The sequence below is a fragment of the Camellia sinensis genome, chromosome 1 (genome assembly GCF_055761805.1).
Source record: "Camellia sinensis isolate YWXY chromosome 1, ASM5576180v1, whole genome shotgun sequence".
Taxonomy (NCBI): domain Eukaryota; kingdom Viridiplantae; phylum Streptophyta; class Magnoliopsida; order Ericales; family Theaceae; genus Camellia; species Camellia sinensis.
In genome coordinates, this window is record NC_138961.1 from 209,928,307 (window position 1) to 209,940,238 (window position 11,932).

The 11,932-nt window shown below is 31.3% G+C and overlaps 1 protein-coding gene across 1 annotated transcript; it reads left to right on the forward strand.

Annotated features, from left to right (window-relative positions):
* The first annotated feature begins 6,268 nt into the window (after positions 1 to 6,268).
* On the forward strand, positions 6,269 to 9,652 carry LOC114290635 (putative xyloglucan endotransglucosylase/hydrolase protein 7). The gene is made up of 4 exons (XM_028234572.2): positions 6,269 to 6,748; positions 6,876 to 6,976; positions 7,110 to 7,306; positions 8,807 to 9,652. Exons 1-4 carry the CDS (start codon positions 6,574 to 6,576, stop codon positions 9,195 to 9,197), a joined length of 864 nt encoding a protein of 287 aa, XP_028090373.2. The 5' UTR covers positions 6,269 to 6,573; the 3' UTR covers positions 9,198 to 9,652.
* Positions 9,653 to 11,932: the final 2,280 nt, after the last annotated feature.

Genomic DNA, 11,932 nt, shown 5'->3' on the forward strand with positions numbered 1-11,932 from the left:
ATTTAAAGCATCTCTCTCTCTCTCTCTCTCTCCTCCTTTCTAATTATTAACCAATCATCTCATTTACACATCATTGAATCTAGAAAAATGTTTAAATTCTTTTAAGTTGGCCATCTTAACAAAAAAAAAAAAAATGGATGTTATTCTCCATTTTTATAATATAAATATGATTCGAACATATAATTATTGATATAAAATCATCTTGATTTTTTTTATAAATATTTTACTCAATGAATCTTAACAAGTGAATGGTTCAAATTGCTAAGGTTGGCTTCAAAATGGGCTTACCAAATCCCAACACTTTATTAAGTTGGATGACTAGCATAGAAGAATCTAAACCTTTAAAAAATAAGCTTGTATATCATTTTCTAAATCAATATGTTAGGGAAAAAAAAGAAAGAAGAGTTTTTACCAAATATATATATATATATATATATATAATAAGTAGCGTGAATGAGAACCCTTTTTTTTTTTTAATGAATTGACAACTTCTTTATTTTTTTTTTTATTTTTATTTATTTATTTTTGTGTGTGTGCGCCCAAAAATTACTTCTTCGGAGGCCTAAATATTGTGTAACCAAAGGTTGGACTAATAGTCCCCATATATGGGATAACTCAATCTCATAGGGGGATGTGGAATATAAATAGACGGATTAAGCCAACCTCTGGATCCGATAATTAAATGACGAAATTAATCTTCAAATATATAACGTCTATTTATTTTTATTTTTTTAAACATACAAATTTTTTTTAACATGTTTAAACTAATCTCGTAATATATAACAGTTTTTTTTTTTTAATCAAAATAATAAAATGAAATATACTTCTAATGTTCAAAAGAAAACTAATATATAACATCTATTTTTTTTCATTTTTATTTTTTTTAAAACATGTGTAAATTAATCTCATAATATGTAATAGTCTTCTCTTTTTTTCCTTTTTTATATTAGCAAAATCATAAATGAAAATATAATTCTAATGTCGTATTCAAATAAAATAAAAAGTGATTTTAGAAAAATAAAATAAAATATATTTCAAATAAAAAAATAAAATATATTTTAAATTTAGCATTGTCATTGTAAACAATTCAAAATAACAAAACAATATTTTTAGAAGCTATTCTTCTTCATAAATTCCTAATCAAACATGAGATTCACTAAAATAATCATTTGCAGGTATCTAATTATATGACAAAACAAACATGAGATCAAATAGTCTATAAACTATTTATACCAAAACTAACAATCTATTATATTATAATTTCTCACTATTCAATCCGTCCAAACTAACCTCACCTATGTTTCTATTATTATTCCCGCCGCTGAAAGTGATTATTGTCCTAACACACGTCATGATAAGTGGTGGAAAAGCCTTCGCCCATCCATAGCATGGTTCAAGTTGCAATTCTTTCTAATTTTCATTGTTTTGTGTTTTTAGGTGATTTAAAAAAAGAAAATTTAATATAAAAATAGTGCGACAATTAAAATAAAAATAGTGTTCTTATATAAGAGAAATAATATACAGACTAATATTTTTCTTTAAAAAATTATTCATTAATGTGACAATTATTATATCATTAATGTGTTAAATAAAATGAATGATGTTTGAATACAAATAAAAAGTGCCATTTGCACCACTCGTTTTAGTAAATCATCTTTGGCATGGGTCAATCTTGGAACTTTGTTTTGTGGTGTCTTGGCCCTCTGTCTATTTTACAATTAAAATTAATTATGAGAGGCTTGGCAAATTTCAAAAGGGATAATTACGAAAGCAATTTTAAAAAAATCCATTACTAGGTGAGTGGTTGTGTGGTGAAAATTAAATTAGTATAGTGTGGGGTTTATATATAGAATAAATTTAAACTATAAGATGATAATTTTGAATAATTTTTGAATAGTTAAATTTGAATTTGTAGTATTACTAATTAAAATAGCCAAAGCCACACATTCATTTAGCAATTTAGACCGTCAAAGCTCATCTGACTTATATGATATCCTCTCCGTTTGGGGACTTGGGTTTGTAGTTAAAAAGTTAAACAATTATTATAAGTTATCATATTATTCTCTCTACTTTCTGCACGTATTTTCATAACAAAATTTGTTTTAACTAGTCTATGTTTGGCAAGTGGGTTTGCAGATTTTTTTGGCTATTTTAGCCACAAAAAATAAAATAGGCTATTTTAGCCATAACAAATAAAACATCACATCCAAACCATAATCATTACATTATTCTCTCACAAAAAAACTCAAAAAAGTCAAAAAGCCAAAAAGCCCTTCCCAAACCAAGCTTTTAAGCCCAGGCTAAAATAGCCAAAAAAACCAAAAAGTCAAAAAGCCAACCCACTTCCCAAACGGAGGCTAAAATAATAGAGTAATTACAATTTACAATTTACAAGTATAATGAATATTATATATCATCAAATAGACTATTAGTTTACAACAATTAGAAAATCAACAAAACTAACTCACCTAACAATCAATTACTAAGTCTAAACTCAAGCCCAAACCCAAGCTTAATCACTTCACTATTATTTACATAACTATAAGTATTAGGTCAAATGTGCTGATTGAAATTGAAATTTATAATTAATAAGGAAGCTGAAATCTCCCACTGTATATTAAAAACTGAGGATATAGTAAGAATATTATACATTTGATAATAAATTTTGACATTTTAGACACGTGGAAAAATACTACCGCCTCAGGCTCAGAGATAATAGATAGAATCAAGAGTTGATGGATCAAAATTTCCAGTAAAATGTTTATATTTTTGTGAGTTGGGTCTTGAACTCATCTAATCATATATATTATACTTATATGCCTCCGTTTGGGAAGTAGGTTGGCTTTTTGGTTTTTTAACTTTTTGGCTATTTTAGCCTGGGGCTAAAAAACTTGATTTGAGAAGAGTTTTTTGACTTTTTGATTTTTTTGACTTTTTTTGTGAAAGAGGAGTATAATGATTATGGATTAGATTTGATATTTTATTTTTTGTAACTAAAATAACCTATTTTATTTTTTATGACTATTTTAACCCCTAATCCACCAAAACCAACTATGCCATGGTTTCAAACAAAACACACACACACGTGTTATTGGGCCCTCTGTTATTGCTAGAGTACAAACGTCAGGCTCGTCTCAAAAGCCCAATTTCAACCCCCTGACGATGCCCTCCATCCAATGAGGTGCTCCCACGTGGACATGACACTGAAATGGTATTGCCGTTGGGACACGAAAAACGAAATAAAACGTGCGTGGGTCCTTAAGTGGGGCTTGGTTTGCCACGTGGTGTATATTGGTTGGCTATATGAATTATTATATTTCCATTTCCATGAATATGATGGGTAAAGAAAAGTGATTTGTGTCTTTCCCAATCAATGTTAAGGCCCCGTTTGGTAGGTCCAACTATTCACTATTTCATCTCCAACCCAAAACCAAAACTCCGTTAAAAAAATCTATATAAATAATCCCACCCTGTGGAGTACTGTCATATAAATAGAAAAAATATATATAAAAAATTTGTACAAAATAATGTGATTTTATTATTTTAAAATTATACAAAAAAAAAACCTACCAATACAACTATTAATTACAAAAATACCAACTCCACTTCGTTCTAGTAAGAGATTCTGTATGAATTTTCTATAGAAATAAACTTTTTTGACGTTATATGGTAAGTCATATTTCTCTAACTATTGAGCTTAGTTGATTCAAATTTTGCCTTTTATTAAGTGGTCAAGGTTTTTGTTTTTTTCACATGTTCTCAGCCATTGGTTTTTTATATACTCCAAAATAAAAAAATAAAAAAATTGATATTTCGTTATGGTATTATTTATTGCAATTTAAATGGATTGGTTATAGCTTTTCATTTTGGAATTTTGTATCAGATCATTTGTTGTAAAGTAATTTTTACGTAAAAATTATGCAGTAAAAACACTTTAATTAAATTATATAAAAAATTGATTGTCCTAAACTAGAAAATATATTTAAGTAAATTATCAAATTTCAATTTTTAAATATCCAGGAATCATTAGGCTTTTTTCGTATTTAAATAAAAATTATCCCGATTGGGCCTCCACTGTTGCCAAGATAAAACCAGGGATCATTAGGCTTTTTGTGTGATAGGATGGCCCACTTCTCAAGGGAAGTGCCGACCTCAAACCAAATGTAAGGCCTATTTGTGGGGCCTACATTTCTACCTTCAGTCTTCAGATATCAAATCTCTTCTCGGCTGTCTACAGGTGTACAATTAATAGTGATTGGACCCTTTTTTATTTCTTTTCAATTTTTTGGTTTAACTTACGTGCCCCTTGGTTCGGTCGGAAAGCATACCATCCATGCCATTCTCCAGGCCTAACCCTACAAATCGGACCTTAAGCAATTGTGTAGGAAATACACTCACTAACTACTCAGGATAATTTCAAAATTGTGATTGGAACTTATTAACTTGATGCTACATAATACAAAAAAAAAAGAAAAAAATTCATTAATCCATATACTTTTTAACTAATAAAGAATTTTTTAAAAAAGTTATTCACCGAAATCATTATAATGAAACATTTTATTAGTAATTATAAATGTAAATAAAATATTCACATTTATAATTGAGAGCAAAATTTCAGTACACTTTTATTTTTCCATGTTTATATTCCATTAATGCAGAAACACTACACTTTGATGTCTTTCATAATGTTTTTGTTCTTCAAAACCACCTAAAATCTTAGTTTTAAAATTGGATAAATTATATTTACTACTATTCTCTCTTTTCAGTCACTAAGAAAAAAGTTTTTCTCATTTTGTTTTTCTTACTATACTCCAAATTTTTAACAGCTGTTTTACTTTTGTGATAAAATATATCACGTGACTCATGTTAACGCAAACTCAACCCGTATCCATGAAATAAAGAATAACTTACACTTTTACTCTTAAAAAATATAAGTTTTTTCTCACTTTAATCCTTACACAAATATTTTATGACTTTGATCCCTAATAATAATTACGTAATCACCATTTCTTTTTGGGGAAGGGCTTCCTTCTAGTTCGTGATTGGACCGAAGGATACTGTTAGGCCTGTGGGAGCCCACCACGGGTCCCGTTTCGATAATCTGAACCGTTCAATGTGTAAAACTCGTTCAGTACTATTTGCTTGTAAAACATCGCATTGATCGGATATCGATAGCTATGTGATCAAATCAGATTTTTGTAAGCCGTTTATTTTTCACCGTCCATTTTTTTCATACAAAACTGATTTGATTGCACAGCTATCGATACCCAATCAACGTTATGTTTTATAGACGTATAGTACTCAACGAGTTCTACACATTAAGCAGTTCAAATTATTGAAACAGGACCTGTGATAGGCCCCCACGAACTCAACGATACCCTCCAATAATTGAAGGGAAGCCATTTCCTTCTTTTTTCTCTCTTTTTATCTTTATTTTTTCTCTCTTTTCCAATCCCTACTTTTAACTCGTATAAATCTCTTACATCACAGACAAATGTCTTCTCTTTATCATCCTCTCATAACTCATAATTATTTAAAGAAAAAAACTTTCAAGTACCCAAATCAAGTCATATATATTCTCTCAATCGTTGGCTCCAAAAATGTGCTGAACTATCTTTCGATTTTCAATTCAATACAAGAAAGGCTCTTAAATTCTTCATTTCAAGTCCATTCTATACAAAGTTTTTGCATCATTGAACAGATTATTGCAGTTGGTTCAAGTATAAATACATAGTGTTTTCTCTGCCTAAACACAAATGAATTTTCATATGAAATGATGTAGTTTTTCTTTTCCAATATTATTTCAAAAAAAAAAAAAAATCATGGGCCGAGTTTTTCGATTATTATGAATGAACTTTATAAATATGACATGTTTTGTTTGATATATCAAAAATTTGTGAGACGATAAAGCTGATCAGAAAGTCATGAGGAGTTAGGCAGTGAAACATTTTTTACAGTAACAGGAAGTACCACACACACTAGCTACATGTAGATACATTTACATAGATATAGCATCTAAAATGTGTGATGGCAGTGGCACTAGCAGTTAGCATATAGCATTGTACTTAGGTTTAAACAATGTACAAAGGAAAAATCACAAAGTAGACGTTGAAAGAAGAGGCAGGAAGGTATAAAAAAAGAACAACAACAACAACAATAATAGTAATAGTAATAGATTGGAGAAAGAGAGAGATGGTGGGCGGGTCCATTGACGGCTTACCATTAGCTGTATGGAAAGCAATTATGTGATGGCGCTTTCCATTTGAATGCAGCAGTTTCCATCACTTCTCTTCTCTATTCTTCGCCCTCGAAACCTCTCTTAACCAATTATTCTGTCGTTTTCAGCACCGGACCTCTCTCTTCTCAAATTATTCTATCGCCATACAACTATTTTTTGAGATTTTTGTGTTTTGAAATTCTCACATAATTAAGATAAAAGAATTTGGAGATAAAAAAAAATTCAGTGACCTTCCTCTTCCTGCGTCTCTACCCCTCTCTCACTCACTATATATATGATACCACTCTTCTCATTGACCATAAATACACTCATAAAATACAACTCTACAACTCAAAATGGCCACAATGAAAAATATTGTTTTTTCTCTTTTCATACATGTCCTCCTAGCCCTCTCGGTTTCAGGACGACCGGCCTCTTTTGTGCAGGACTTCAGAGTTACGTGGGCTGATTGGCATGTCAGGCAAATCGATGCAGGGAGGGCTATCCAACTAGCTCTAGACCGAAACTCAGGTACTATACAACTAATCGACTATATAATACAAAATAATGATCCTCTCTATTTTTTCTAACTTTTTTTCTATCCGCGTCTATTTTTTGTAACTGCAATTAGTAACTTTGTATGTATGGTATAATTTAGGTTGTGGGTTTGTCTCCAAGAGCCAATACTTGTTCGGACGTGTTAGCATGAAGATCAAGCTCATTGCTGGTGACTCTGCAGGGACTGTCACTGCCTTCTACGTGAGTCAATGATTGTATACCTATATATATTTTCTTTGTGTATTTCTGTTTCTTTCAAATGCTAGAGTATTCACCTGAGGCTAGAGTTGAGAAGTGAATTGTTTCTATTTTTTTGGTTTGAATTGGGTTGCAGATGAATTCGAACACGGATAATGTAAGGGATGAGTTGGATTTTGAATTCTTGGGGAATAGGACAGGACAGCCGTACACAGTCCAAACAAATGTGTATGCACATGGAAAGGGAGATAGGGAGCAAAGGGTCAACCTTTGGTTCGATCCGGCCGCTGATTTCCACACTTACTCAATCTTCTGGAACCATTATCATGTTGTGTAAGTTCATTACATTACACCGAACTAAATAACTCTTATAATTTCGTTTCTCACACTACCTATTACTTCCTAGGAATAATTCAGTGAATTTTACATGCATTTATTAACTTGATATCAGTTATTTAGGTCTCAAAATGAGAAATAGAATTACCTATGTTAGCAAACTAATTTAATTTTGAGTTAATTATCTAAAAGTCTTATTTATAAATGTTATGGTAGCTCAGGCCTTATCTAAGGTTTTTTGAACCAATAAATCCTATTTAGTAAAATTAAGAATATTGTCAGTTTTTCCTAATTTTTAAAACTAAGAACATTATCAATTTTGCATAGTAATATTTCAAATAATTGTTTTACTAACGGATGAAAAAAAAATAGAGTATGAGATCAAACATCTTTGCTTTTTTATTTATTGGTTTGATTCAACTATCCAACACAAAGAAGATTATCAATTTTTTCCAATTTTAAAACTGATAACATTATTAATTTTTTCATTTTTAAAGTGTTTTTTTTTTTCAATTTTGCACATCAATTTTCATCATCATTCTCCTTTATCGATACAAAATTTTCAGTTTTGCACAAAAAAATAATTTAATGTTTTCAACAACAAAAAAAAAAATTAGTTTTTTTTTTACACATAATTTTTTTTAGTTTTTTCAATTTAAAAATTGATATTTTAAAGTTTTGAAAATCAAAATAAATGTCAAATTATCATATTCCTTTATAGATAATCATAAATGATGAACAATCATTATTTGAAGAGCGATTTTGATTATTAAAAATTTAATGAGACTTGAAAGTCTAAAAAATCTTAATTAGGACTTAATGGAGTATAAGTTCATAAATTATGACTTATGTGTAAATGCCTCTTTAAAATTTAAGTGTATTTATTTTTTGGGTGAATATTTTAAGTGTATTTAGATTATGTGTATTTTATAAATAAAAAAACTTTAAAGGAAATTGACTAAAATACATGAAAACAAAAAATTGGAAAATAAAAGTTTTTGAAAACCAGGGCTAAAAATTATTGAATGTTCCCTAATATTTTCCGGGAATTTCATGATCACGTGAGCTTTTTGTTTTTAAAGGCGAATCACACGTGATTCTTGTCTTTGAAAAGATACTCAAATAACTTCTTTTTTTTTTAATAAGAAGTGCAGAGATTTGAAAAATGAGATTTTTGTCTTTGCCTTAATGTTGTCTTTGGTTGAAAGATTTTGAGAGAAATTTAGAAAGAGAAATAGAAAAGGTAGGTGAAATGTGAATAAAATATGTCTACATTTTATTTAGTTTCACACACTTTTTCTCTTTTCTTTTTCAAATTTATCTCTAAATGGTCCAACTAAACACAACATAAGAGATTTGTGGAAGACAAACTTGCTTTTGGCTTTAATATATAGTACTATTATAAGTTTCACATCATGTTTGACCTCTTTTACAACCTAATCTCCAATCAAAAGATTGAATGTTGTCAAATGAGGATTTTGGTGAATGGCACTGTAGGTTTTCGGTGGATGACATACCCATCAGGGTGTACAAGAACAATGAAGCTAGAGGAATCCCATTCCCAAAGTTCCAACCCATGGGAATCTACTCTTCACTCTGGGAAGCTGATAATTGGGCAACAAGAGGCGGGCTTGAGAAGATCGATTGGAGCAAAGCCCCTTTCTATGCCTACTACAAGGACTTCGACATCGAGGGCTGCCCAGTCCCAGGACCCTCTACTTGTGCTTCTAACCCATCCAACTGGTGGGAGGGTGCTGCTTACAAACAACTTAACCCCATCCAAGCTCGAAGTTACAGGTGGGTCCGCATAAACCACATGATCTACGACTACTGCACCGACAAATCCCGGTACCCGGTTACCCCACCTGAATGTATAGAGGGGATCTAAAATCTCCGTTGTCACATATATTCGAATACCATTCGAATAACTGAAATGTTATGTATTCAAAAAAAAAAATATTTGGAAAAATATTCAAAATTTATATGTATGCCATAGATTTGAACTAACTTGAACAAATCTCGTCGGCATATTTTAGTTTTTGAATATTTATCTCTTTTTTTTTGGTTTTTGGGCTCTTAGCAATATATTGATATACATGTATGGTATTTGTTCATATTTGCTTACATGCCCCTATACAGAACTGGTTTGTGTATTGGAAGCCATGCACATGCATGTATAGAGGGAATAAAAAATTGTTTTCATGTTCATAATAGAAAATCTAAAGTGTGTGAGAAAAGGAGTGGACAAAAAGCCAATGTTAACTTGTGGCTGTATATGTAGTATCTGTATTATTTGTTGCACATTTTATGTGCCAATAATATGCTTTTAAATGATTGTGAAAAGACTGTATTTTGTACATTACTTTCTAAAGGGTTTATTCCAGTGTCGAAGATGAAATTTTTTACATTAGCTATGAATTATTAGTTTAGTCAATATCATGCCTGGGTGACTCAGCTGGCCACTATTGAGCCATGCACATCAAGTTGGGGCCTTGGTGGATCATCAGTCACGTGTGTGTAGAGGATGGATGTGTTTTCAAAATGAAAAATTCTTAAGACTCTTCAAATATCATTTTTAAATTGATTTTTAATAATTTGTATCGTTGCATGTTTGTTCTTAGATTTGTTTAGGAATTAATCAACTCAGACTCAAATCTCTACCACATCAAAGTGTATACGCTTAGAGATAATATTTTAAGAATCTCTATATCATTACTTTCTTTAAAAAGAGATGAGGCTTAAAAAAATTATTCAAAATTTAAAATATATAAACAAGATTTATTTTGAATATGACTCACTTTAAATCTACACACTACAATTTAATTTTTTAGTAAAATTCTGAATAATTTTTTTTAGTACCTTGAATTATTGATGGATAAAACAACTTCTGTCCACATTTCCTATCTCATATCCCAACACTTTTCCCATCTCGTGACATTCTAGTTTTTAATTAATAAACTAATTGTTTTAATCCAGTGTGACAAAAAAAAGAATTTGAAACATGAGGACAAGGTAAATGGGAAAAATTGATCCTATTTCAAAATATGAGATCAGACAATTTAATTGAAGGAGCACGAGATCCTCTATCCCCCAAAATTCTGTTACCCTACTCTATGAACTCCAAACTACATAATTAAAATTTTAATATAAGAAAATCAGATCGTCTAAATATAGGGAAATGCTAGAGAGCTTTAAATCTAGAGCTCTAATTTGAGCTCTAGTGATGTGTCAAAGCAAAAAAAAAAAAAAAAAAAAAAAACAAAACAAGGCACAAACATCACATCAGGGTGGGTCCCACCTTCCCATTAGAGCTATTAGAGCTCTTATATTAGAGCTCTAAAGCATTTTTGTCTAAATATATATGATAGGCAAAAGGAACAAATATTAAAAAAATAAAATTTCATGCCCCATTGTGTCCCCATCTAACACACCTAAGAAGAGAAAAACCAGTACTACTATCTAGTCCGGCCCCATCACAGCTTGAATTATTTATTCTGTTTAGTCAATCTTTATGTTCTACAATTAGTACAACCGTTTCTCCAATGTTTAGCCTGTGGACAGTACAACTCCTTTCTCATTGAAAAATGCTTGGAGCACTAATTAGTGCTCCCACTAATTAGGTGGCAGTGGGTCCCGCCATTAATGATGTGATGTTTTGGTCTTGGAGTTGTGTTTTTTTTTTTTTTTTACTTTTTTAATTCATTAGTGCTATTAGTGGTGGTGTTTTTAGTGGGATGAATCATTGTTGTTTCTCATTTAGGAAACATGGCTAACTTGATGCTTGTATTCAGTTCAGTTGTACATTTTTGAAAAGATGGATCGACCCGTCCCACCTCATCACGAAGCCCTAGGCCAAGGTCCGTGCACGATTTGAAGAGTACCTACCAGAAGTCTGGTCGGCGTGGGTTTTTTCTACTTTCATACGTACTGATGCTTTCAGTCTTACTCAAATGGGGCTAGGGATCTGTGTACCGTTTTTATTCTTAACGAACAATATTATGAAAATTGTAGTATATCGGTAAGGTTACCTATGAGATCTATCTCTTCCAAGAGATTGAAAAAATTCTCCACATTAAAATGTTTTTCCTTGAGAACAGCTCTATAGTTCTCTTCCTATTTCTACTAGTTCATTGAGCTTGCTCCATCTCTCAGAATCTATTTCGAAACTGGGATCAACAACCAAATTCAAACAGACTTGACAGGGCCAATTTTAAATTCTTAAGACTTTCCTGGGATGCTCCGTGCATGTAGGCTTGGGTCTTTCATTTGGGCCTTCTTGAGGATGAGAGCCCTGGTTGTCAATCGTGGGCATCACTTGCTTATGCCTGCCCTTTTTCTCTTCGTTCGCTTCATCATGGTATCCTCTCCATGCTCAAACCAACCATTTCCAGCAAATTTTTTATCTGATTTGAACTTCGGAACTATCACCTTTGCAAAACGCTCTAACCACCCGAGTCATGGTGTAGTTTTACTGTAATTAATGGTTAACCATGTCAACATCAGCCCATCTTTAATCATTTGTCATAGCTTAAGACATCTGCATTGTTTGATGGTGTCCTGTTTTACTGGTTACTTAGGTAGCTATAGCAAATAGCAGAGTCCAAACCTTTTGCCTATCAAACC

Bases quoted from the DNA above. Each gene is read 5' to 3' on its own strand.
- LOC114290635 (XM_028234572.2), top strand. From the start codon at position 6,574: ATGGCCACAATGAAAAATATTGTTTTTTCTCTTTTCATACATGTCCTC. The intron at 6,749-6,875 runs GTACTATACAAC...GGTATAATTTAG, and splicing joins AGCTCTAGACCGAAACTCAG to GTTGTGGGTTTGTCTCCAAG. The intron at 6,977-7,109 runs GTGAGTCAATGA...ATTGGGTTGCAG, and splicing joins GGACTGTCACTGCCTTCTAC to ATGAATTCGAACACGGATAA.